At 41.3% G+C, this 26,578-nt stretch overlaps 2 protein-coding genes across 4 annotated transcripts in view; one reads left to right on the forward strand and one right to left on the reverse strand.

Annotated features, from left to right (window-relative positions):
- IKBIP (IKBKB interacting protein) overlaps window positions 1–24,490 on the reverse strand; it is a 31,946-nt gene extending 7,456 nt beyond the window's left edge. Inside the window, exons 1-4 of one of the 3 annotated variants that reach the window (XM_069095211.1) lie at window positions 24,353–24,490; window positions 24,045–24,243; window positions 5,970–6,087; window positions 1,655–3,455 (exon numbers count right to left, since the gene is read on the reverse strand). In XM_069095211.1, coding sequence (XP_068951312.1) covers window positions 2,625–3,455; window positions 5,970–6,087; window positions 24,045–24,232 — 1,137 coding nt within the window. In that variant the 5' untranslated portion in view covers window positions 24,233–24,243; window positions 24,353–24,490 and the 3' untranslated portion in view covers window positions 1,655–2,624. Of the gene's footprint in view, window positions 1–1,654; window positions 3,456–5,969; window positions 6,088–24,044; window positions 24,248–24,352 lie in introns of those variants that run through there. The other 2 variants (XM_069095212.1, XM_069095210.1) reach the window with 2 other exon arrangements.
- Window positions 24,491–24,629: 139 nt separating this feature from the next.
- APAF1 (apoptotic peptidase activating factor 1) overlaps window positions 24,630–26,578 on the forward strand; it is a 104,175-nt gene continuing 102,226 nt past the window's right edge. The window contains exon 1 of the mRNA XM_069095070.1: window positions 24,630–25,441. The gene's annotated coding sequence lies outside the window, so the exon portion shown is untranslated. The remainder of the gene's footprint in view (window positions 25,442–26,578) is intronic.

The raw sequence follows: 26,578 nt of genomic DNA on the forward strand, positions 1-26,578 counted from the left end.
TGATGAAATAAATACTTAATAAAGTATCTAAGCCCACCTGGTCAGCTGTATTTACCATTAGATTAAAAGTCTTTAAAAGTCTATATTTGGAAATTTTATATCAAGAGCACTTAGGAATTTTTTTTTTACTGTTAACAAAAGCCCCTTTTTCTATGCTTTTTTGGTATGAATTATTTTATAGTAAAGAAGATGAAAAAAATATGGTAAATGGAAATCTTTGATGAGCTTTTAAAATGAATACAAAATTCAATACTATCTACTTGACTATTTCCAGGACCCACAATTCCACTGGTATGAATGCAGGTGGCAAATCCTCTGTAATTTAGTGTTCAGGAGTTGCTGTGGCTGAACACCCCCCCCCCCACCTGGTAACCACCTTTTAGCAATAAGGCCCTACAGCCTTAGCTGGGCTCTTCCTGGATTGAGAGATGGGAGCTCTGTTGTTGGGCCTTCACCAGTTTTGAAGGATCCTCTAGAGTTTGCCCTCTGCTCGCCTAGCCATCAAGAATACCTTGATTGACTTCTATATCACCATGCACCATAAGCCATCAGGTGAAAGAATTTTTAAAAAGTCTTGAAATATAAGTGAATTATTATTATTATTTGCCTTTTGGAAGGGGAATGCAGGGCAACTGGGGTTAAGTGACTTGCCCAAGGTCACATGGTTAGTAAGTATTAAGTGTCTGAGGCTGGATTTGAACTCAGGTTCTCCTGATTCCAGGGCCAGTGCTCTATTCACTTCGCCACCTAGCTGCCCCTAATTATTTTCTTAAAGGGAAGATAAATAAAATTCCATATCTGTTACAATATGTTGAGATTTCAATAGCTGCATGCAATAAATGAGTGAGAAGGGGGGTGAATTGTGTGCATATAATTCAGAGTAATATTTGTGAAAAATCAAATTTGCAAATCCTCAATGGGAAGCATATACTGGGCCCCATGTCCTATGAATAGTATCCTTGTTTACTGAATTATAATCTGATCTACTTCACACATTCATGATGTTGCTGTCAAATTCCTTGTCACAGTCCCTGTAAAGTATGGTGTGTCGCTTTGGTTCTAAACACTGGGTAAGATTTGCTTACTCTACGTCTAACTTTGTAACTTAAGTTGTACTACATTTGGTAACATGAAAAAATATATAATTAAGAAGACATCTACTAACAGAGAGAGATCACATCTGTCAGGAAATTTCTACTAAGTCATTAAAAGGTCTATGATGATAAGTGGAGGAAGCAGAATAGGGGCTAAAAAAATTTTATAATGATAATTTTTGCTGATATTCTAATCTGTTATGCCATTTAAAAAGTCCAGACTGTTTCTGTTCATAAATTTTCTTAGGTTAAACTGAATGATATGGTGTAAACAAAACATAATTTTGTTAGCACACAATTATGGGTAAGAACATTAACATTCTGAAGTCAAGAAATTTAAAGATAAAATTCCAGGAATTAAAGCTCTATCTTGTAACCACTCAATCTTAAAGACTTAGCTCAAGTCAATCTGTGTATTCAGACTGCTTTCTGTGGCAGCTCTACATAATTAAGGACAAAAAATGCAAATAAGAGAAATAATTCATTTGGGTAATTTGAGTAATATCTAGAATAATACTTTGAGTTGAGATATTTGAAAAAGGCAGAAGTAGTCTCTAAACTTTATTTTACTGTTTTTATTATTTAATATACTCCCCCCCAATACAATCCATAGGTATATTTAGTTTATCTAAGTAATAAATATATTACTTCATTTATCTGATAAGCTCAAGCATACAGAACACAGATAAGAACTAAGATGAGAGCAAATGAGAGATCTGCTTAGCTGGAATGGAAGACATAATTGTCCATGCACTAATAATGCTCATGCAATGAACTCATAGGTGAGTCCCTCCAAGCTCACCCTGTGCACCTATTTATTTACTCTTCCTACTCATACCCTGTGTGTTTGTTTCATTTCCTAGCCCAAAGAGGCTTAAGAGAATATCAGCAATGGAAGTGAGGGGTTGCTGCTGGAAGTAGCCAAATTGATAGCAAGCAGTGATTGCTACCACTGTGTTGACAAGGCATCACCCTCACAATGACATGGTGTGAGGTAGGCAGGACAGGTACCATCATTCCCATTTTACAGAAAGGGGAAGGAAATGAGGCTCAGAGGTCAAGTGACTTGCCTCCTGTAGTGGGAGAGCTGGACTCAAACCCAGGTCTTCTGACTCCCAGTCTAGGGCTCTTTCCACTATACCACATGACAATATACACAATGACTCAAAATTCATAGCAGACTGTGGCCACCTGAGGCCACAATTGTATTTCAACTCTGTAAATAGCTCATGCTTATAATGACAACCTAGAGGCTAAATTATGTCAACTATACTCTATTTAAGAAGGCAGGGAAATATGTCATACATTGTAGAAACCTAAGTGAAAATGGCTATGATTTTTGGGAAGTTCTGGTGTTTAAATGGCTATATTTTGGTTATCTGGAAAACCCTCTTATGTGAATGAGAGACGCCTTTGCTCTGTAATCATGCTGCATTAAGTGAGGCATTTTTACAACATATCAAAATAACTACAAAACATGATATAAATGTATGAGATAACACACTTCCTCCTAATACGAATTGGCTGAATTTACTGTTCGCCAATCCCTTTGTTTTCTAGGTCATATTCTAAAATTCCTTTTTCCCTAATACTTGAAGATGCTATGAACTCCTGAACTTTGCCCTTTAGGAAATGCAGTTCATTCTGCATTTTCAGCATGCTGTTATCATACTGCATTCCTTCAAGGGCTTTCTGCATATCCATAATATCTGACACTGCTTTCAGCATATCATCTTCCATATTAAACATCTTCATGGTCAAATCTTCCATTTTCTTTTCTGTCCCGATCAGATCTTGGGAGACCTTCAGAACTGAGTGAACTGCACTTTCGAGCGCTGGCAAGTGAGTCTTGCATTCTTCAACTTTGGGCTCATAATCAGTCAGCTTATTGCTCAGATCTATTTCTTGTGCAAAGAGACTTCTCTGTTCCTCTTCTAACTTTTCAACTGCCTTTGTATCAGACACTAGCTGCTCTTCCACTTGTAAAAGGTCGTCTTCTTCTTGCCTCTTGATGGTTCTAATGTTTCTCATAGTGCTATCTTCCAAATCTTTGAGCCTTTCAGTGAGCAATTTTATGCCTTGTTCTGCCAGGTTAATCTGGCTAGTAACATGAGAATGCATACGTTTGGCTTCTGATTTTAAACCACCAGTATGAGCATTCATGTCATCTAGGTTTCTTTTCCAGGAATCAGTAACATTCTTAAATTTCACATTAACGTTCTGCATCCTTTGCATGAGCATCTGCTCACTGTTCTTAATGTCATGGATGATGTTATGGAGATTGGACACTTCCTGCTCAAATTGGGTCATCAAAGATATGGCTGATGTAGTTTCCTGCAGGACACTTTCAGTAGACTCAAGCTGCATTTATAACACAAAACAATTCCCAAGTCTACTTAATAGCAGTTAACGGTGGAGAAACACACACATTAACAATCAGGAACACAAGAGATGTGCAAAGTTCAAGTTTTGGAGATACTTTAAAATATATAAGCACATCAGTATCAGAACACTTCTTACAAGGGGGAATTCATTTACTAGTTGTTTCATGTTATGAATCTTGTCAAAATTAACATATCATATATTCCAAGTTAGAAAGATATTCATCTGCTCCCTTCTTGAGGTCTTGGGGATTTGTATCTTAGTAAATAATATTAAAAACAAGAGAGAATTTCATCTTAATTCTTTTTTACCTTTTTTTTGGGGGGTATAAAAGTGATCTAGATTTCCTTGGCTGCCTCTGATTTACAATCTGGGTATTCATTCAAAAAGCATTTAGACAAGAAAATCTTTTTGTTCATAAAGCCATTTTTCTTTGTGGTTTTCCAAACCTCTTAAAGATAAATTACCTAAAGTTACATTTTGTAGAAATTAAAAACAAGTGCAAAAATGAATACTTATGTATTATGTATATAACTTTATAGTTAGTGAGATCGAAAGCCCTTACAATTTTTGGTCTAGATCTGTGATTTTGTTAGTGTAGTGACAGCTGCAAATTGTCCCTTGCTCTTCAATTTAAGTCTTAAGAGAGTTGCCTGGGGGCATTAAGAGTTTAAATGACCTGCCCAGGGTTAGGCAGCCAGGATGTGCCAACTTCCTGAATCTGAGTCTGGCTCCCAACTGACTATGCTGATCTGATTCCATTTCTCAGACTCTTTAATAAGATACCTAATAATGAGGTATTTTTATATTTTATATTCTGACATGCTTCTGAAAACACTGGTAAACCTCTACATAGATCGATAATTTGTAGTACCTAGAACTTACAGGTCAAACAGGTGCCTTTTATTAACAATGCTAGCCTTGGGAGCATATGGAATTTATTTCTCAAAGACAAAGAGATGACATGGGGGGGGGGCTCACCAGTCCTATGCTAATCCAGATTTAGCTAATGGGGCCTGAAGTGGATCCTGGCATCTCCAATTGCTTAAGGCCACTCTTTGGTCAGAGGTCTGGTGTGAGGCCTCACTTTACAGTTTCTCTCATAGAGGTCACCCACTTTCAGGGCTTAATTTCACCTTTACAAATAACTCCCAAATCTTCAAGTTCTCTCCTCAGGATCTCTAACTGGACGCTGGACAGCTTTGTTTGGATGTTCTGCTATCACCTTAAACCTAACATGCTGAAAACCAAACTTATTGTCTTTACATTCAGGTGGCTCCCTCAATACCATATAGAAATCTTTTTGCCATAAAAGTTTTTTTCAAATATTGTGCACCCTGCTTCCTTCCCGCACCTCAGTCTCAGATGCTGCATCCATCCCACTTTGATGATAGTGAGGCCATGTGACCAGAATATCTTTGTCCACAACAATTATCTGTAGTGTCAGTCATTTTTTTCTCCTTTCTTTTTTTGCATCAGAAGAAGTAGTATCCCTCTTTCCAAGGGCAAACCTGCCTACAGATGGCCTTCATCCCCATCCCTTGTACCTTTCTTGCAAGCTGGTGCTTATCTGAGATCCTCTTTTTTGTACATGCAACTTCAACCTCTCCCTCTCTACTAGCTTTTTTGCTTCAGATTACACATATTAAATCTCTCTTTTCCTATAAAAAAAGGAATCCTTCTTTACCCTTAAGTTACCCCTCCTAAAGATACTGCCCCATCTCTCCTTTTACTGGCATTCTTCTTGAATGAGTACTTTACACTCAAAGCCTTCACTTTACAACTCTGCCGTTCCTCAATCTCTGGCAATCTGGCTTCCATATTCTATATAAAAGTTTCTCTTGAGGGTCATCAATGAATTCCCCATTGCCATATCCTATGGCCTTTTCTGTTCCCATTCTCCTTTGTCTCTCTGTAACATTTGGCATTATTGATTCCCTCCCTGCCCTTTTTGAAACTCTCCTCCCCTGGCATTCTGTGGCCCTGAACTTTTGGGTTTCTCCTACAAATTTTCTGTCCACCCCTTTTTGTCCATCCCCCCTGGCTCTTCTTCCCCTTGCTCCCTAATTTTAGGCATCCCCCAATGTTTTGCCTGAAGTCTTTTCTTTTTTCACCATCTCCCTTCCTTAAAGAGTTTATCTATTCTCATGGCTTCAACTAACACCTTGGTGTAGGTGACTTCCAAATCTAGATCTCTGCTTCCCATTTCCCCCATGCTCCAGCCCCCCATTTCCAACTTCCTGTTGCTTAGCTTTACCTGAATGTCCCAAAATAACTTCACATTCAACATATTTAAAACCCAAGTCATCATCCTTCCTTGCTTCCCTTCTCTCACAAGGGTCTAATAACTTTTTGCATTTTTTATGAGTTCAATACTACAATGGAAAAGAAGACATTTTTGTAAAACCCTTCAGGTATGCATTTGGATAAAATACCCTCATATTTTTTAAGCACAGTAATCTTTGCCAAACTTTCCTATGTTGAAATTATTACCTTTTCAGAAATTAAATCAACTTGACTTTGAAGGCTATGGAACTCTGCGGCTTCCAATTTCAGTAGCTGGTATTTATTTTCTACATTATCAAACTTTTCTGACTGCTGAAATACAAACCTGTAAAAGATAAACAAGCAATAATAATAAGACTATACATTATATACTTAAAATAGGGACTACTTTGCATCAAGATTGTAAAGCACATTCCAAATCCACAAGATCATAAATTTAATTCTGGGAATTAACTTTTTATTCCTTTTTACTCCTGAGGAAACTAAGGGCTAGAGGGCATTGAGCTGACTTGCCCAACATCTCAGAGGTCATAGTAAGTAGCTGAGGTGGGATTTGAATTCTGTTCCTCTGACTCTTCAGTCAGGGCTCTTTCCACAGCACCATGCTGCCTCTAAGATTTAGAGGAAAATCTCTATTAGATAAAGCTGCAAGGGAATCTTATCAAACTTAGCATAATTATTAAACAAAAAATTCTCACAACTGAAAATTAACATGATCTTAAAGGACATATCCGCTTTTGAGATGAACAAATATATTCTAAGATTGAGTAGTTAAAATTGATCACAAAGCTTATACTTTTTAAACCATGAAAATTATTCAATTCAATTAAACAAAAATTTAGTTCCTACTTGTGCAGAGCACTGTACCAAACACTCAGGGAGATACATAGTTTAGATAAGAATTTACTTTATTGAATTTATGGTCTAGGAAGTAGGTATGGTACATATACAAACAGCAACATGAAAAATGCTACGGGTTCAAGCAAAGTGCTAGGTGACGTGAAGCCAAAGCGGGGGATGTAATTGGCTGTTTGGGGTGGCTAGAAGGTAGCAGTTGGAGACTTGGCAGAAGGTTTTAGTAGCCAAGGATGGATTCAGAGTCTGAGAACCTGAGTTCAAATTCTGATGGTGCCACTAAATATCTATGCACCTTTGGGCAAGTCCTTTAAGCTTCCTGGGCCTCAGTTTCCTCCTCTGTACAGTGAGGAGTTGGACCCTTTCATCTCTAACCCTGTGACCGAGGTAGCATTTAGCACATGTATAAATCCACATGGAGAGAAGGAGGAAGGGGAAGAAGATGGAGGTCTGGATTGGGAAAGACATGGAAGGAGGCAAATAAAAAGCATCAACAGGAGGACTGAGCAGTTCAGCTGATCACAATGCAGAGTCTGCAGAAGGGTGGGAGGTGAGACAGGGCAAGAGAAGGCAGGAAGAGTCAATCAGTGAAGGGTCTGAATGCTGGGAAGCCATTTGTAGGTTCTGAGCAGAAAAAGAATAGCATCATTGAATATGAAAGCTATATCTGACAGGAGTCTGAGGGATGGTTTGGTGGGTGGAGAGAATGTAAGCCATATTGTAGTAAAGAGGGTTTGTATTAGTGGTGGCCATGGGAATGTAGGAGAGGGGACAAATATCAGAGATATTGGGGAGATAAAATTAATATGGCATTATTGATCTCTAGGAGTGTTTTCCTGAAGACTTAAATTCAGTGATGACACAAGAGAGTCTCCAAGTGATTTAAAAAAAAAACTGATTACCCTACTTAGATTGTAAACTTTTTTCAAACTAAAATCTTATTAATGTCTCCCTTAGGATTATCATTTCCTGACTCTTCTCATCTACCTAAACCAGCATACCCAAATATACAGTTAAGATATATTATATGTATATGTCTGTGTGTGTTTGGGGACAAAAGGCAAGGATCAATAATGATCTTCCAATCCAAAGGTTAGAGGTTAGGCAGCACTAACTTTAGCTAGCAAAAAGGGCACAATTTTGTATTGAAATGATTAAGTCTGTAGATATAGTGAATCCTCAACTATTTGGCTACTAGGTTTTTAGGCCTTTTAGGCTTCTGGAGTAGCTAGGTTTGGGAGGAGTTGGGGTAGGAGCACTGATGGTGCAAAGTCATCTCAAATAATCTATCAACAATCAACTCAACAAATATATATTATGTGTCTAGGGTGTGCCAAGGGTTGGAATAAAACTCCACTTTTTAATGGATATTTTTTGTATTTAAATCACTCTTTCTATATTTTGGGGGGATGGGGAAGACTGGGTCTCCCTCTCTCATCTAGGATGGGGAAGTTTAGGGGTCACTCCTGGGCCTTGATTCTATCACTATTTCTGACCTAGTTAAGCAAGGTGCTCACCATATTGATGGGAGACTTAGTGCAGATAGAGATTGGCCCAGCTCACTGTAGCTCCAAAATCCTGGGGTTAGGAGATCCTTGAGCCTCAGTTTCCTCCAGAAACTGCGTGCAGGTTTAAACTATCACACCAGGCCCAGCCTTCATATCCAATGTATCCCTTCCCACACACTTGGTGAGCCATTTGTTGTAACAAAGAATAAAAAGAAAAAAGTCAGTTCAGCATCAACTGAAACTGATAATGTAACAATCCACACCTATCGTTTCCCACTTCTGCAAAAAAGGGAAGCAGGTATGCTTTCTCAACTCTTCTCCAGGGCTTTAAACAAAGCCAAAGAGGCAAAGACCAGAAAAGTACATTCTTCATGACTGGTTTTCTGTAAAGGATGACAGGAGTACGCTGAATGTGGATAATGTGTACACAAAGTCAAACTACTTGTGTGAAAATTCAGAATTAACAGGAGACAGAAGAAATGAAAGAAAAGACAAGAAAACAGGAAGGCTAATGACAGAGCTTTAGTACAGAACAGATCATCTGCACTTTAATACGGTGTCTTTGAAGGAGTGACATCTCTTTACCATGTCTCCAAAGCTGCCAGTGATCTCTTAATTCTCAGTCTATGTTTTTTTTTCTCAGTTCTCATCCTTCTCAACCTATCTACTGCACCTGACACAAGTGACCAACCTGTCTGCTTGGATATATTTTCTGATTTGGGTTCTGATGACCCTCCTCTCTCCGGCTTCTCCTTTGATGTACCCCCTCCTCAGACTCCTCTGCTGATTCACTATTCATATCCCATCCCCTAACTGTGGGTACTCCCCAAGGCTCTGTCCTAGAACTCTTCCCCTTATCTTTCTACATGCCTGGTGATCTCATCAGCTCCAAAAGGTTTAATTATACCAATGCAAATGACTCCCAGAGGTACATATTCAGCCCCTGCCTCTTCCCTGGCTACATCACAGCACCAACTGCCTAGTGGACATTTCAGAATGGATGTTCCAGAGATACACGGAACGCAGGAAAATCATGATCCCTTCCCCCAAATCCAGCCCTCTTCCAAACCTGACTATTTTTGACAAAGACACCCCATTCTTGTAGCCTCCAGGTTCTTAGCCTTGGTGTTATTCCCTACTCCTCACTCTTCCTCATCCCATGATGAGGAAGCTGCTGAATGTTGCCATTTCTCTCCCCATAATGTCTCTCTCATTCCAACTCTTCATCCCTCCTCTCACAGCTACTATGTTTTGTTGAGATTACTGCAGTGGCTTCCTAATTAGTCTCCCAGCCTCAGTTCTCTCCCCATGCCAGTTCATCTTCCACTCTGCTGCCAAAATGATTATCCTTTAACACTCAGTCAATATTGAGGTCTCTCTTGCCTTTGAGTGCAACCACAAATTTCTCTGCTTAGTCTTTAAAAGTCTTTCACGATCTGGTCTCAATGTATCTTTCCAGATTCATTACCTCCTATACTTTGCAATCTGGCCAAAATGGCCTTCAGTTAAGCTTTCTGTCTCCTGCTCTGTGCTTCCCTCCCTCAATGGGTATTCCTTCCCCCTCTTCTCTCTTCCTTTATTGTTTGTCCTCTGTTTTAAAGAGGAACAATGACATCATGATGGGTAATGTCTTGACTTGTGCATTAGCTGGATGTAAGTGAGACAGACTTGTGTAAAGTCATCCATCAGCCTCATTCTCTTTCCCAGGGTCACTGAAGTCCAGTGGCAAGACAAAAGTCAAGATGAGGGTGGCTTGGGATGCAGTGGATGATCTTGGTGTCTTTGAAGTCTGACCAAGCTCTAAGTTCTCTGTAGCACCCATTCTGCAGAGGGAAGTCTTCACACACTTGGGGTAGGCACTTCCCTAACTCACTGGCAGATCAGAGGCCTGCTGGTTATCCACAACCTGGCTTAATCCAACAGTTTTACCAGAGCGTGGCCACTGTGCATGCTACAGCTTCTTGGAGCCACAGGTGAGAGCTGGGTGACGTGTGGGCACCAAAGGTGGATGAGCAGCCCTGAAAAGGACTCAGCAAGCCCTCACACCAGAGGTGCCAGTCTCTTACTTTATGACTCAGCTCTACCACTGAGTTCTATATGGAGCCTTCCCTGATCCCTCCACCTGCTGGTGCTCTCCATCTTAAACTATGTTGTTTTTAACTACATTGTCTTTACTTACATTTATTCTCTTTAGATTCGTTCTGTTTATCTTTACATATTTGCTTGTTTCTCCCATCAGAATGTAAGCACTTTCTCAGTTGGATTGGCTTCATTCATTGTATTTGAACCCCTGGTGCTTATTAGCACAGTGTTTGGCAAACAGTAGGTGCTTAATACTTGTTGACAGATTGATCTCTATAGTAACAAGGCAGATGTGCAAAAAGATTGAGAGGAAACGGTCATGTGTATATGCCCTGGAAAAGGAGTTTAAGAGAAAATATAGATGAATCATAATATTCAGTTCATATTAAGACTTGGAAGGAAAAGTTATTGAAATTCTTTGTAGATTTTTAAGTATCTTAAAGGTATCAGTATCTGTGGAGCTAATACATCTACTTATTTTAAAACAATTAGACTCATGTCATGCGTAAATGGTTCTTAGTACAAAGTTTTAAGGGCAGTTCTGTTTTTGGCCCAATGATAACTGAAAAGCCACAATATTTTTATAATCAAATGCTGTTAACTGAGCCATATATTTTTTGGGAGACTGATTTCAGTATTTATAATTGAACCACAATACAAGCTAGATATAGCTCTGAAAAAGTCAATAATTTATGACGCACTTTTTTCATAAAATATTTTTGACCACAGTTTATCCTGTGGATATTGTTGTTCAGTCATGTCTGACTCTTTGTGACCCCATTTGGGTTTTTCTTGGCAAAGATGCTGTTTCCTTCTCCAGCTCATTTTACAGATGAGGAAACCGAGGCAGGCATGGTTAAGTGACTTGCCCTGGGTCACACAGCTAGTGAAGTATCTGAAGTCAGCTTTGAATTCAGGTCCTCCTGACTCCAGGCTGGGCACTCTATTAATGGAGCCATCTAGCTGCCCCAACTTTTATAATACAGTTGATCTAAGTCTATTCTGGCAATGCTAGCCAACTCTATTACCCCTAATAACTGAATCAAGTATTACCTTGCTTTAAAGTTGAGTAAAGATTCTTCTTGCATCTTCCTAAAAACTACAGGTGTCCATAAAATAAAACCTTTCAAAGTTGGAAAAATTTCATTTTCCTCTTCTACCTGTTGTTAATAGACCCCAATCTAATGTATTATCAGAATTATCACAAGCTTAACTGAAATATTCTTTTCCTGCCCAAGAAAGCAGTGTGTGAAAATACTGCCTACTTGGTCTTCAACCTTAGTGATCCTAGGTAGCAGGGAATTATTCAGAATATAAAATCCAATATAGAAAAGATTTCTGAGTAATTTTTAATCATGTAGACACAAGGATATCAATTTCAATTAACACATAAAGACACAATTTCAATTCCATTTGTGCTTGTAATTCAGCTAAAAATCCAACAGCAGGATGAATCTGAAGAACAATGTGGGCTGATATCATGTCAGCAGAAACTGCATAAGCAAGAATAATCTTAATCCACATCTCTAATCACATAACCATAGTATATTAGGAACTGCAAAGAATCTTAGAGATTTAGTGTCATTCTTTCATTTTACAGGTAAGGAAACTAAAGTCCACTAGGCTGATTTACTCATGATTATATTCCTAGCAAAAGAAGTTGAAGGAAACAGGTTTGTATTGGAAAAGAGAGGATTTCAGAAGATCATGACAGTTTCAAGTACATGAAAGAGGGGACAGATTTGTTCTGCATGGCCCCAGAGGGGAGCACAGAGTAAAGATAAAGAGAGGCAGATACTGAATGCTCAACTTCCTAATAGTTAGAACCATACCAAAGGGGGATAGACTGCTTCTGAGCTGATGGGTTTTGACTGGCTGGTGGTTGTTAAGCAGAGCCTGGTAAGGGTTGAACTTGGAGATTTCCCAAGTCCTTTCCAATTCTGAGATTTGGAGAAAGTTGCCAGCAGCCAAGAATCAGATGCAGATTTCTTAGTTTCAGTGCTTTTTCTATAACACCAAAAAGTACAACCCTGACATCCTAAAGCATATTTCATACTATTTCTCTTCATGTACTTTATACTTCTTTCCTTTCCCTGAATTCAACCCACTACTTCTCCCATTCTCCTCTCAGCCTGGAATGTGCACTATTTCTATCAGCTGAAATATTTGGATTCTTAAAGGTAAAGTTCATGTCCCATCTTCTCTAGGAAACCCTAAATTTCTCCAGTTGGAAGTCATCTGTCTCCTTCCAAAGTCTACCCCACTCTTTTAATTATAACACTCATCAGATTCTAATCTAAGGTAGGCAGCTAGGTGACACTGCAGTGGACACAATGCTGGGTGTAGAGTCAGGAGAGACTTGAGTTTAAATCTGGCCTCAGACAGGGCAAGTCACTTCACTTGTCTGTCCTACTTTCCTCAAATATGGATATGTGTGTGTATGCATATGTATACACACATACACACATATGCATATATCCCTATAAATAGGGATAATCATTGCACCTACTTCCCAAGGTTGTTGTGAGGATCCAGTGAGATGATATTTGTAAAATGCTTAGGACACACCGTGCCTGGCACAGAGTAAAGAAAAGGCATTGGATGTGGAGTCAGAGGCCCGTGGTTCAGATGCCATGCTTCGCCACCTTCTCCCTATGTGACCTTGGGCAAGTTGCTTCACCTATCTTGGCCTCACTTTCCTCATCTATAAAATGAGTGCAAAATGACTACATGGCTGGGAACTCCCTTCAAGCTCTCTATCTATACCTGGCATGTGGGAGGTGCTTAATAAAAGATGTTTGACAAATTAAATTTTCCTGAGGTAAGCCCCACATGCCCAAATATCCCAGCAAGAGTTCTTGAAATACTGAGAGATGTTTCCTGTTCATGTTTCAATATTAACAAAGTTTGCCCAGATGATCTATAGGTGTGGGTGCCAAATAATGAAGTGTTTGCTGGTCTATTGTGTTAGTGGAAGAGACAGAGTATCTTGAATAGTGGTTACTGTGGCAGGGGTCAGCCTAAGGAAGGAAGTCTGGCCAGATGGGCAGGCCAAGTCATACATACCATTTTGGGTAAGGGAAAAAGTTAGAACATTCAGGCCAGAAAAGAATATCATAATGGAGGAGTAGTATTGTGAGCATTACAATAATAATAATAAGTAAAAATAATCATTCAATGTAAATCACTTTCAGTAAGGTTGCATGAGCACCATGCTATGTCCAATTACAAGCAGAAAACAAGGTATAATGTATATATGTATATATGTTCTACATATCAGAGGTACCTGATGATGCTGTTATGGAGTTTCAGGGAGGAGAGCAAATTGTAATTATACCTGCAGTAGACAAGGAATAATAGTCAATAGTAGGGGTAAAACATCATTATCTACATGGAAACTGTATTAGAAGATTCTGATGTGCTACTAAACTATAAGGAACTGGTCTGGAGGGGTAGGTACCATGACATATAAAAATCTTGGGACCTACAAGTCACTTGAAGATAATCGAGTGATAAATCCAGAACAATGACACTAAGTGTGAAGAAGATGGTTTTCTGAAGTATGAGAAAACCAACTTGGAGAAGTTCAATAATTAATTTTGCAAAGAGGCAGCCATGTTACATTGCCTGGAAGGTATTTACATTCTTTGCCTTCAATAGAAAGAAGCAAATGACCAAAAAATAACTTCTGTGACTTAAAAAAATTATATTCCAAAGTTATTCAGTCCTATATCTTACATCCCTTCAAAATCACCAAGAATTTGTAAAATTATAGTTAGCAGATTCTTTTCAAGAAGGTAGGAAAGAAGAGCAGAACCAGGAGAAATTTGTACACAATTACAGACATAACGTATGTGTGATGACTAACTTTGATAGACTGGGCTCCATTCAGCAATGTAAAGTTATAAGACAACTCCAAAAGACTCTTGATGGAAAGAGGTATCCACATCCAGAGGAAGAGCTGCAGACTCTGAATGCAGAGTGAAGCAAACTACTTGCTCTCTCTTTTTCTTGTTTTGTTTCCTTTTACCCATTGTTCGTTCCATTGGTTATAATCCTTTACAATCTGACTAATATTTAATGTGAACAAAATAAGGTAGGAAAGGGATGTACATTTTCGAAAGAGGTTCATCGAAACAAGAGTTAAAAAATGTAGAAAAAAAATTTCACTATTCAGAAAACCATCTGGAACCCCTTTAGGAAGGCTAAGATTTCATCACACAAATAACTGCAAGAGAAAGCTATCCTGATGCATGAGGGAAAGTAATAGGGAGAGGAGTAATGTGACTCTTGGTTCACAAAGGATACCTGATGTTGCCTAACCTAGAACAAGTTATCACAAACTGATATCTTTAAGAAGGCAAAGGTAATAGTACAAAGAATGAGAAAAATTTAAAATTCCACAAGAATAAGAAAAGTGACATACTTTCAGAGCTAAAGTAGAATCATCTCAAATTTCTGTGTGGAGAACTTATTTGAGATAAGCTTCACTTCTGAGAGAACAGTTTATATAGGGTTACAGGAGTCATCAATCTGTTTACTAATATGTGGAGAAGTCACAAATATGCATTGCTAGGAGGAGGGAGGAAATCAAAGATACTTAAGATATTAAGATTAAATGATTACAGAATTATTTCAAGAAACTCTACTGAACCCTTGCTAAAGTATGTTCCATTAGGGATCACAATTGATCTGTTTTATATCCTTCCAACCCTCTCATTGTTTAGAAAACATCAACTTCTTGAGATCTACTTTTCTGCATGGTTTTCTGAATGAAGGGTCCAGAGATACCCTGATATGAGCAAAATGACATGCAGGATTTTAGCACTATGTAGCATGTCCTCTCCAACATTTCTGCTACTGGGGTTTGTACAACATATTAGGACCTAGGATCCTAAGGGATAATACTTGTTTAGTATGGTATCAGTTGGCCCTAGTAAGAGCTGCTGGAGGGGCCATGCTACACAGTGCACCACCTGTCTAGTTATCATCTGCATATAATTAATAGTTTTCCTGGAGAGATCTTGCTGCCTTCTAAAAATACAAAACTTTATCCTAAATTGAAGAGGTGCTCAAGAGATAACACATTAATAATCTCAAAATAGGGTTGGCTACTGAAGCACCATGAATTAAATGGCATGAATTAGTGCCTTAAGTGCCCATTAGTAGCATGAATGAAATTCAAGTCAATTTGGCAAGCATTAATCACCTTCCATGTGCCAGGGAAAGAAGGCTAAAATGATACTACCCTTCAATGGGCTAAAGTTATACTGGGAGTGAACTAGGTGTTATGGGAATCTCAAGAGGGATAAAGTTGATATAGTTCCAGTGTCTTATTGGTGCAACAAGGAAAATTCTTTGTCTGTTACATGATAAAACAGGCCATAGCTACATTAACAAACATTTTCCAAGTATTAAGCTTTTAGAGAGGGATGGAAACTGGGCTTGTGACTTCATCAGTACAGGGAACTCCTGAGTGTAAGAACCAATGCTGGTTGCCACCTTCTCTGAACTTTAGGTTTCCTAGGGCAGTGGTGTCAAACAAATGCAAACATGGGCCACTAAGCTATATGTTAAAGGATACTAATGGGCCTCATCTTAACATAGAAAACTACATGTTAACATTATCTATGCTTTACTGTATTTTTGTTAAATATTTCCCAATTACATTTTAATCTGGTTTGGGCCATACTCAGGAATATTGTGGGCCAAGTGTTTGATACCTCTGGCCTAGAGCACTGAGAGGTGACACAGCCAGTATATGGGACTTGAACTTAGGTCTTGCTGACTTCAAGATCAGCTTTCCATTCATTATAGTTGAAAGACAGAAAATTTATTTCAATGTTGCCAAAATGAAAATTTTTTTATTATTGAAGAAAAAAGTCTCATCAAATATTTTCCTATTTCTTTTAATTACTTTTTTTCCCCACAGTTTATATAAAATTTCCCAGTAGGCAAAGCCCCTGGGTCCATCTACTCCAATCTCTACCTGAACAAGAATCCTTTCTCCAATATTCCTGACAATGAGTCATCTGGTCCTTGCTTGAAGACTTCCAGAGAGGGGAAGCAACTACCTCATAAAGAAACCCATTCTAGGGGCAGCCAGGTAGCACAGCGAGTAACAGCACCGGCCCCAGAGTTGGGATAACCTGGGATCGAATCCGGGCTCAGATACTTAGCACCACACCCAGAAATAACTGGCCATGTAACCTTGAGCAAGTTACTTAACCCCAATTGCTTAAAAAAAAAAAAGAAACCCATTCTATCCTGGGATGTTTCCAATTGTTGCAAAGATTTTCTTGACACAACTGAAATCTCCATATTTTTACCTCTCATTTGTAGTTCCAGTCTCTATCACCAAGCAGAACCATCTAAACAGCCCTTCCATATGACAGGTCTTCAAATACTTGAATATAGTCTTACTTCTGTGTAGCCCTAGTTCTTTTCTTGCCCAAACACCTCTAGTTCCTTAAATCCTTTCATGTTTGCATGGCATGGTCTCTAGGCCCCTAACCATTTTTTTACTTTTGTCTGGTCACTTTTCAGCTTGTCATTAACTGAACAGACTTTCCCAGCTGTGGCCTGACTTTTCATGTTCAAAGAATCACAGACACTTCAAGGCCCTCAGAGACCAACTAGTCCAATTCATGCTTCCATTTTGGAAAGGATCTCCATTATTTAACTGTACTTCCCACAGAGCAGCACAAGCCTGGGCACATGTTCCATCAGGAATGGAAATAGGATAGTTAATGAAAACTCAAATTGAGAGGTCACCTGCAGAGCATTTCAATCTATGTCATGGGTATGAAAGCAAAATCACTAAGTTATGATGCCACAGAGGGCTCTATGTGATGCCCTGTAGAAATGTTTACTAACTTTAAAAAAAGAGTATAGAAAATGATCTCATCATAATTAGAAATAACAAAAAACTATGCTTGGAAAAACTTTTTGGGCAGATGGATTTGCATGGACATTTAAAAAATATTTCATGCATTCTAGCAATACTTTATCTTCTAGGGAAAGCTGAATTTAAATAAAATCTTCCTACAGAATTCAGCTTTTTCCCATATCTCTTGTGGCATGGACTTGAACATGAACTCTTTTTTTTTCTTTTGCTTCTTGGAGGGGAGAAGGCTGAGCAATTGGGGTTAAGTGACTTGCCCAAGGTCACACAGCTATTAAGTGTTAAGTATCTGAGGCTGAATTTGAACTCAGGTCCTCCTGACTCCAGGGCTGGTGCTCTATTCACTGCGCCACCTAGCCTCCCCATTGACCATGAACTCTTGAAGGCCATGTCATCAGAGTGTCAGCTCAAGCCCTACAAAGTTAGACAAACTTCAAGTATAGGCCTTGCGATGAATAGGCCTGTTCTCTGAGAACCAGTAGCTAAGTTTGGAGACACTCATCACCAGGCTGGTCACAGTAGCTATCTACTAAGCCAGAAAGGAATGGCAACCTACAATGTAAGGAGCTATATTGCTTTGAAGTATGGAGTGCAGCATGTTTATCTACAGTAGGCACAACCTGGTAAATCTCTAAGTGGAAGTGGAAGTACATTTGTCTTTGTGCTTTAATTTTATCTTGGAGTTTCTTGTAAAAATGAAATTTATCTGACAGTGTAGCACTTCGTGAAATCATAAAACTAAATATAAGCTTGCAGTTAAGGGTGTATTTTTGGAGAACTCTGGATCAAAAGGCTCAGTGATAATAAGAAGTATCAGATTTTACTAAAGAGGATACTAAATATTTCAAATTACTAAGCTCCACTATGAAATTAGTTCTCCCAGTGAAACAACAGCATCTCACCGTGCTGAAGAAGTTGATGCATGGTAAAGAGAATGACCAGTTTATTTTCTGCAATAGGAATGATTGCATTTTATGCACAAATAAATACAATATACATCACCCACATACATGAGTGTGTCTACTTAAGAAAGTATAACTCCAAAGTCAGCATTATATAATAAATTCCAGGAAGAAAACAAAGTTTAAAATACCCCAGAAATGAAAACTATTTTAGACCTGATGGACTCAAGGGTTCTGTCTTGTTCTAAATTCTCCAAGGCTCTATGTCTTGGCTGAAGCATATGAAAATGTATTAAACAAGGATGTAATTAAGTCAATTAATTCAAAAGGCAGGGTAAGAATTTTGCTATTTAAATAGTTAAATTAAATAAATATAATTATAGGAAAGGACTTGGAAAAACTAACTAACAAAATAATGACAGTTTTACAGCTATCCCAACACTTAGCACAATACTTGGCACATAATAATAGTAATACCCAGCACTGATACGACACTTTAAGGGTTTGCAAAGTGCTTCACAAATATTCTGCTTTTTCCTCCCAAGAAACCTGGGGACATGTGCTATTAGCCCCATTTTATAGATGAGGAAACTGAGGCAGGCAGAGATTAAGCTAGTGTCTGAAGACTAAATTGAACCTGCCATGTTAAGTGCTTAATATATGTTTGATTTGACTTGACTATTTCCTAACACTCTATTTGTCTTCACTTTATCTGAAATAACAGAAAGATCATTTGAAATTTAAAAAAAAATCAAGACTGATGCTTTATTCTTTTAAATTTTAGGTTTACTGTACTCAGAGATTGGAAAATTCAAGAGAACATGTCCACTTTCACCAAAATCTTCTGCATAAATCCTATTATCAGATTTTGGCATAAGCAGTAGTATTTGCATATGACAAGCCAACAATTTTTGTGTAAGTTATTAAAAAAACCTCCACAAATCTCTTCAAATACAGTAAAGGGAAAAGCGATCAATCACAAACATAATACTTGTTCTATGTGCCCTAGAGGACTTTCATGAGGAAAGCACTTGTCAACACAAAATCAGTACAAAAATGATCATATGTAGTACATGATGTGTTATCATGTATTATCATTGTTCAGGAACCTGACTCTCCATTTGAAACACAGAGACCTGCTCTCTTTGCAAAGATAAAGATTAAGTAAGAAACCACAAGAGGAAAAAAAGTTGGCATCTAGCAATTTGGAGATGGGTTTGGCACTGAGGTACAGGGGTCTGTAATAATGAAGTGAAAAGGCTCTGTCCATGATTCTCTCTTCTCTGTCTATACTCTCCTGATGACCTTATTAGTTCTTAAGGACTCAACTATTATCTTTTTGCAGATGATTCCTAAATCTATCCACTTATTTTCATCTACTTCTGAGCTCCAGTTCTGTATACCACCTGTCTGCTGGACATCTCTACTTGCATGTTCTATAGTAGTCTCAAAACTCAACATGTCTGAAACAACTCATTACTTTTTTCTTTTATTGTTTACATTTATTGTTATATTATTGTTGGTATTGTGTACAATATGGTACTGGTTCTACTCATTTTACTTTGTATCAGTCCATATAGATCTTCACAGGTATTCTGAACTCCCTTGTCATTTCTTATAGCACAATACTATTACATCATAATCACATATCACAACTTGTTCAGCCATTCCCCAGCTGTTGGGCATTCCATTTGCCACCACAAAAAGAGCTGCTACATTTTTTTATATATAGGTTTTGTACCTTTTTCTTTAATCTCTTTGGGATACAGACTTAGTAATATGCATTGCTAGGTCAAAGAGTAGGCACAGTTGGATAGCCCTTTGGGTATAGTTCCAAATTGTTCTCCAGAATGGCTGGACCAGTTCACAGCTCAATCGATAGTGCATTAGTGTCCCTATTCTTATTTCTGTTGAGCACACATTGTTCTTGTCATCCAGGTTCACAAAAAAAGTTACCCTCAAGTTTCAGACAAATCAAATATGCCTCAACATTACTCACATCTGTTACTTTCTCTTCAATAACAACCATAAGTATGATGAAAGCTTGGGCCTAGTATACTGGTCACACATGACCTAGGTTCTGTGCATTCCCCCTACCATGCTGCTATGTGGCGCCATAGTGTACAGAGTGCTGCTGGAGTCAGGGAGACTTGAATTCAAACCCCACCTCTGAAACTTATCAGCTATGTGGTCCTAACCTCTATTTGCTTCAGTTTCCTTACCTTTAAAACAGAGTTAATAATAGCACCTAACTCCCAGGATTGTTGTGAAGGTACAATGAGATATTTGTAAAGTGTTTTTTACAAAGCTTAAAGTGCTATACAGGCATACCTCAGAGATTGAGGTTTGGATTCAGACCACTACAATAAAGTGAGAATCGCAATAAGGAGAGTCACACAAAAGTTATGTTTACACTATACTGTAGTCTATTATATGTGCAATAGTATATGTCTAGAAAATGTACATACCTTAACTTAAAAATACTTTGTTGCTAAAAAATGCTAACCATCATCTGAGCTGAGCCTTCAGTGAGTTTTAATCTTTTTGCTGGTGGATGGTTTTGCTTCATCGTTGATGGCTGCTTAATGATCAGGGTGATGGCTGAAGGCTGGAGTGGTCATGGCAATTTCTTAAAATAAGACAACAATGGGGTTTGTCCTATCTATTGACTCTTCCTTTCAACTTCAATGCTAAGAGGCCATTGTAGGGTTATCAACTGGTGTAATTTCAACACTGTTATGTTGCACAGACTATGGCAGCTAGAGGAGAGGGAGACAGACAGAGGTGGGGGTGTGGATAGGGGAATAGCTGGTTGGTGGATCAGTCAGAATACATACATTTATCAACGAAGTTTGCCATGTTATATGGGCATGGTTAGTGTTGCCCCAAAAGAGTTATGATAGCAGTATCAAAGATCAATGATCACAATAACAGATATAATAAAGAAAAAATTTGAAATATTGCAAGAATTACCAAAATGTGACACAGAAACATGATGTAAGCACATGATGTTAGAAAAAGGGCGTCAACAGACTTGTTCAATGCAGAGTTATTACAAACCTTCAATTTGTAAAAAAAAATGCAATATCTGGGAAACACAATAAAGGGAAAGTACAATAAGACAAGGTATGTCTGTACAAATTCTGGCTACCATAATTATCTAGATTACTACAATAATTTCCTAAATGGTCTTCTTGCATCTAGCCTATCCACTCTCCAACCTATTCTCACAAAACTGCCAAAATAATCTTCTTCACACACAGGTTTCATCATTCCTTTGCTCTAGAAGCCTCAGCAGTTCCCTACTGCCTCCAGGATAAAATACAAATGGCCTTCACAAGTTGGCTCCAGTCAATCTTTCCAGTTTGTGATTATACTTCACCACCATCATTTACCAGCTAGCCAAACCAGCCGATTTCTGTTCCCCAGATGTGATGTAATATTCCATTTTCTGGTCCCTCTGCACAGATCCACCCAAGACCTGGAATGTTCTCCCACCTCACTTGAGCCTGTTGTTATCCCTAGCTTCATTCAAGCTTCCAGTCAAGTGCCACTTCCTTTAAAATGCTTTTTCTGATTCTTCCAGGTATCAGCCTCCCCCCACTCCTGTCATTTAAAATTTCCTCTATATCCTGCATATGCTTATCTGTGGACATGTATCTTTGTGTAACATGTAAGCCCCTGTAGGGCAGGAATGGTCTCATCTTTTGATCTCCAGCTCCTTGCACAATACCTGGCACCGAGAGGCAGTCTGGCATAGTGGCTACAGAGTTGGCTTCAGAGCCTGGAAGAGCAGGGCTGAAGTCCTGCTTCTGTCACAGCCTAACTGTATGGCCTAGGGCAAGTCACTCAACCTCAGTATCCCAGGCAACTTGTGAAGCCTATGAAATCAGAGCAAGTGTTGATCTGGGCTGGTAGAGAAAGTCTTACCAGGAACTCCCTAAGCCATGAAATCACAGATATGGTAAAAAAAGAGAACAAGAGGAAAACAGGCAAAAAAAAAATAAATAAACAAAAAAACCCCAAAGAAAAACAAACCTTGCTGACTGACATGTCAGGCCAAGTGTGGATGGAGCAGGGAGGCCATTGTAGTATGTAGAGTTTTTTTTTTTTTTAAGCAATCAGGGTTAAGTAGCTTGCTCAAGGTTACACAGCCAGTTATTTCTGGGTGTGGTGCTAAGTATCTGAGTCCAGATTTGATCCCCAGGTCATCCTGACACTATAGCTGGTGCTCTTACTCGCTGAGCCACCTGGCCACCCCTGTAGTATGTAGAGTTATGGAAAACACCATTCTATAGGTCTTCAAGCAGAAGTGGGGTGAATACTTGTTGGGGTTGTTCTAATGACGATTCCTTTTCTGTAGGCATTTGGCTAAAGGGATGCTAAAATTTATTCTTACTCTGAAATTCTGTGATTTAGAGGCCTTCTAGTCCAATCCTCATTTTAAAAATGAGGAAACCTACGCTCAAAAATGTTAACTGACTAAGATGAGTTTTGAAACTGGGTCTTCTGACTCCAGGACCAGTACTTTTTCTCCACACCATTCTGGGCCTCAGTTTCCTCCTCTGTAAAGAGGGAGCAGATCTGGATGAGTCAACTCAGACAAGTTAAGTCAACAAGCATTTATTAAGTACCTACTATGTGCCAGGCACTGTGCTAAATACTGGGAATACAAAAGAAGGCAAAAATAGTTCTTGCCCTCAAGGGGCTCACAATCTGATGGGAGGGGGTCAAAATGAGGACAACTGGTGTGTGTGTGTGTGTTTGTGTAGAGGATCACTTGGAGATAATCTTTGGGGAAGACATGTAGGAAGACTGGATAAGACTTCTTATAGAAGATGGAATTTTTGCTGGCACTTGAAGGAGCCCAGAGATGCCAGGAAGGAGCGATGAAGAGGGAGAGCATTTCAGGCATGGGGGAGAATGCCCAGTGACAATGCCCAGAGTTAGGTAATATCTGGGGTCAGGGACATGAAGGAGGCCAGTGTCACTGGATAGCAGAGTTCTTGGAGGAGAGTGAGTTGTAAGAAGGATGGAATAGAGGATGTAGGAAGGAGTCAGCTGATGAAGGACTTAAAAGGCAGAGGATTTTATATTTGTGCCTGGAGATGACAGGATACCAATGGAATTTACTGAATAAGAGGGTGACAGGGTCAGACCCCTACTTTGACAGCTGAGTGGAGGATGGACTGCAGAGGGGAAAGACTTGAGAAGGGATAGCAGCATATTTCAATAGTCCCAGAGGGAGGTGGTGAGGGGCCTTCACCAGGTTGTGGAAGTGTCCCAGAAGGGTGTGCAGGGTCGGTAGGACTTGACAACTGATTGGCTTTGTGGGGTGAGAGTGAAGAATTAAGGATGATCCCGAGGTTTACCTATTGTGACTGGGAGAGGGTGGTGTCCCTAACAATAATAGGGCAGTTCAGAAGGAGGGGGGAAGAGATGAATTCCGTCTAGTCAGTCTGAGTTTAAGACGTCCGTAGGACATCCAGGTCCAGATGTCCACCAGACAAGAGGAATGAGAGCTGCACAGATCTGGGCTTTTCGGCGCAGAGACTGTGATTCAATTCAGCGGAGCTGGTGACATCACCATGGGAACCGTGCGGAGGCAGAGCGCACGAGGGGCCCTGGCTATAGGTGCTCCCTGATGCTCCAGGGGAAGAGGGAGAAGCCCCAGAAAACTGAGCCGGGGTGGGGTGGGGACTCGAGATCTGGTCAGGACCAAAGGCTGCAGGGGGCAAGAAAAGACCCCTGGGGGGCTTTGATGAGACAAGACTAGTGATCGAGCTCTGAAAGGGATTTTCGAGGTCTGCTGGCCCAAAGCCCTCGTTTTACAGATGGGGAAACTGAGGCATGGGAGGAGCCTCCTTGATCGTCCCCCCTTTAAGCAGGAAGGCACCGGGGATCTTGGGGGGGGGTCTTCCCTGAACGCTGCTCTGGACCTCAGTTTCCACTCTGTAGCGGGAAGGGGAGGGCCCGAATGGGCCCTGCTGCGGCGGGGACGGACGCGGGCGCCGGGGGTCCCCCCACTTACCAGGCCAAGGCCAGGCTGGTCCCGAGGGAGAGCAGGCACAGCACGGTCCGCGGGTCCGCCCAGCCGCCGCCGCCGCCGCCTCCCGCTCCCCGGGCCGGCTCCGGGGGTTGCCCGGCCTCGCCGCGTCGGCCCGGCTCCGGGGGCGCCCCCTTGGCGCCCGCCTTCTTCCGATGCTTCGCCTCGGACATGTCCGCGGGCCCTGGGGGGGGACACGGGAGGCCGCTGACCGTGACAAGGCCGGGGTGGGGGGCGGGCATTGCAGCCTCCCCCGCCCGGGCCCCCGAGGGCCTCCCCGCCCGCTTCTTTACCTTAGAGCATCCGTCTGTCCGTCCGTCAGTCCGTCCGTCCGTCTGTCCGTCCGTTCGTCTGTCAGTCTGTGAGGGCGTCTGCAGCCGCTGGCAGCGCGGTTCTTCTTCCTTCACCAGGAGCCTGGGGGGCGGGGCCGCTCGCGCCCACTCTGAGCGCGTCCCCGCCGCGCGCTCTCCACCCGCGGACCCGACCCGCCCCTCCCAGTCTGGCTTTCTGGTCCTCCAGGCGATGGCTAAATGCAGAGCGCGCGCGTGAGCGTCGTGCGTGCGCTGCCTGGAGCTCCAGGCCCTTCCCCTTTCATACCCTCACCTCAGAGGCAAGCTAGGGTTTAGTTGCGCGCGCAGCCTGGGCGGTCTGAGCCTCGTATTGTGGGCTGTGGAGGCCGGGGAGCGAGAACGAGGTCGCAGCATCCCTTTAGGTGCGCGCGCAGCCTGGACATCCTGAACAATTACAGCGCGGGATGTGGAAGTCGGGGCGCGAGCGCTACACATCATTGAGACCAAGCCCCGGTTTGGTTGCGCGCGCATCCTGAGCGGCCTGAAGCCTGTTGGTCTCAGCTGGCGCTCGCGTGCGCGCGCGCCCGGTGGCGCCCGGGCCCGGGCTGGAGCTCACGAGTGCGCGCTTGCCTCATCTGGCAGCTTCTCTAGTCCTCAGGGCGGAGCGTGGAGGGCTAAGGTTGGCCCGGGCTATTCTCCCCCGTCCTGGACTAGGTGGAGGCCGTAGCTGTGGCAGTTTGCCTCCGGTGGTGAGGCGAAGAAGGAGCGGGGCGCGGAGCAGAGGCCCGAGCCTCGCCCGCCCTGGTCCTCCGAGGTGGGGGAAGAGGAAATCACCGTGTAAAGGCTCCGACTTGGACTCCGCGGGGCAGGAACCCCCCCTCCCCCTCCCGCTGCGCGTCCAGAGCAGCTGCGGGGTCCGAGCCCTGGGACGGGACCGAGCCCGCGGCCGCCCCCTGGGGACGCTGTGACTCGTCCCGGACCCAGCACCTTCCGGCTACCTGCGGACAACGGACGGCCGCTCCCGGGAAAGGTTTGTGCCTAGCGGCCGAGCGGCGCCCACCTGCCGGGCTGCACATCCCCGTTCTGCTCCAGGTGCGCTCCGGGGCGGTCTGTCACTCAGCCAGTCAACAAACCTGAGTGCCTACTGTGTGCCGGGCTGGGGGTTACAGGCGCTGCCATCAGGGCAGCTGTCTGTGGGGGAAATTGTGTGTGTAATATCTCAAATGAGCTAAAAGGAAAGCGCTTTGCAAACTTGAAAAATGCTGTGTATATGTTGGTTCTGCATACGTATTGTCTGTGTCTATATCTATCTGTGTATACATTATATACTTGTGCATATGCATACTATACAGAATGCAGTTACATCTGTATCCTATACAGAACTCTAGGAGTTTCAGGAGGGTGGAGGATGGAGATCAGACTTTGGAGGGTAGACGTTCTTTCATGTTTGAGCCTGGTACATAGTAGGCACCCTCAGCCAAAGTTCCTTGATTAGAGTTGAAGCTTATCTAACTTCCTCCTTTTACAGACGAGGAAATGCTCTCTCCATTTCTAGTGAATTACTGGGCAAACGCAGCTATCTACACTTCACCAAGGTGGCATGTTCTGACTTGTACCTAAGTGACAAAACTTGGTTTTTGGCAAGAAGATTTTTTTTTTTTTGGTCTCCAGGGGACAATTTTTCAGCGTGAAAATGTTTCATTTCTGTTGTTTTGCTCCAAAATCTCTCTAACCTCAGTTTAATATTTCATGCCCTGAGCTCCCCCTAACCAGCATTTATGGATTCAGTCTGTACATTGATGTGGTCTGATGTGGTCCCTGGCCAAGTAAGTTTGGGAAATGCTGGCTCTGGCTCTTTCACTTTTGCTGTTGTCTCTCACTCTTAGCAGTATCTATCTGTAAATGAGGGAGGAGGAGGGAGCTGAGATGTGATCGTAGGGGAAACTCCTTTCACTGTGCAGGTTCACAGCTTTTACTTCCTAAGCTAAATTCAAATTAGACAGATAACTCATTTATTTGACTTGATAAGAGGAAACTAGGTGTTTCAGTGCATTGTTGTTGTTCAGTCATTTTTTTTTTTTTTAAGCTATTGGGGTTAAGTAACTTGCTCAAGGTTACACGGCCAGTTATTTTGTGTGGATGTTAAGTATCTGAAGCCCTATGGATCCCAGCTCTCCAGACTTCGGAGCCTGTGCTCTTACTCACTGCCACTTGGTGGCCCCTTCAGGG

The sequence above is a fragment of the Petaurus breviceps genome, unplaced genomic scaffold (genome assembly GCF_028583685.1).
Source record: "Petaurus breviceps papuanus isolate PSGF00001 unplaced genomic scaffold, PetGlider_PUasm1.0 225, whole genome shotgun sequence".
NCBI lineage: Eukaryota > Metazoa > Chordata > Mammalia > Diprotodontia > Petauridae > Petaurus > Petaurus breviceps.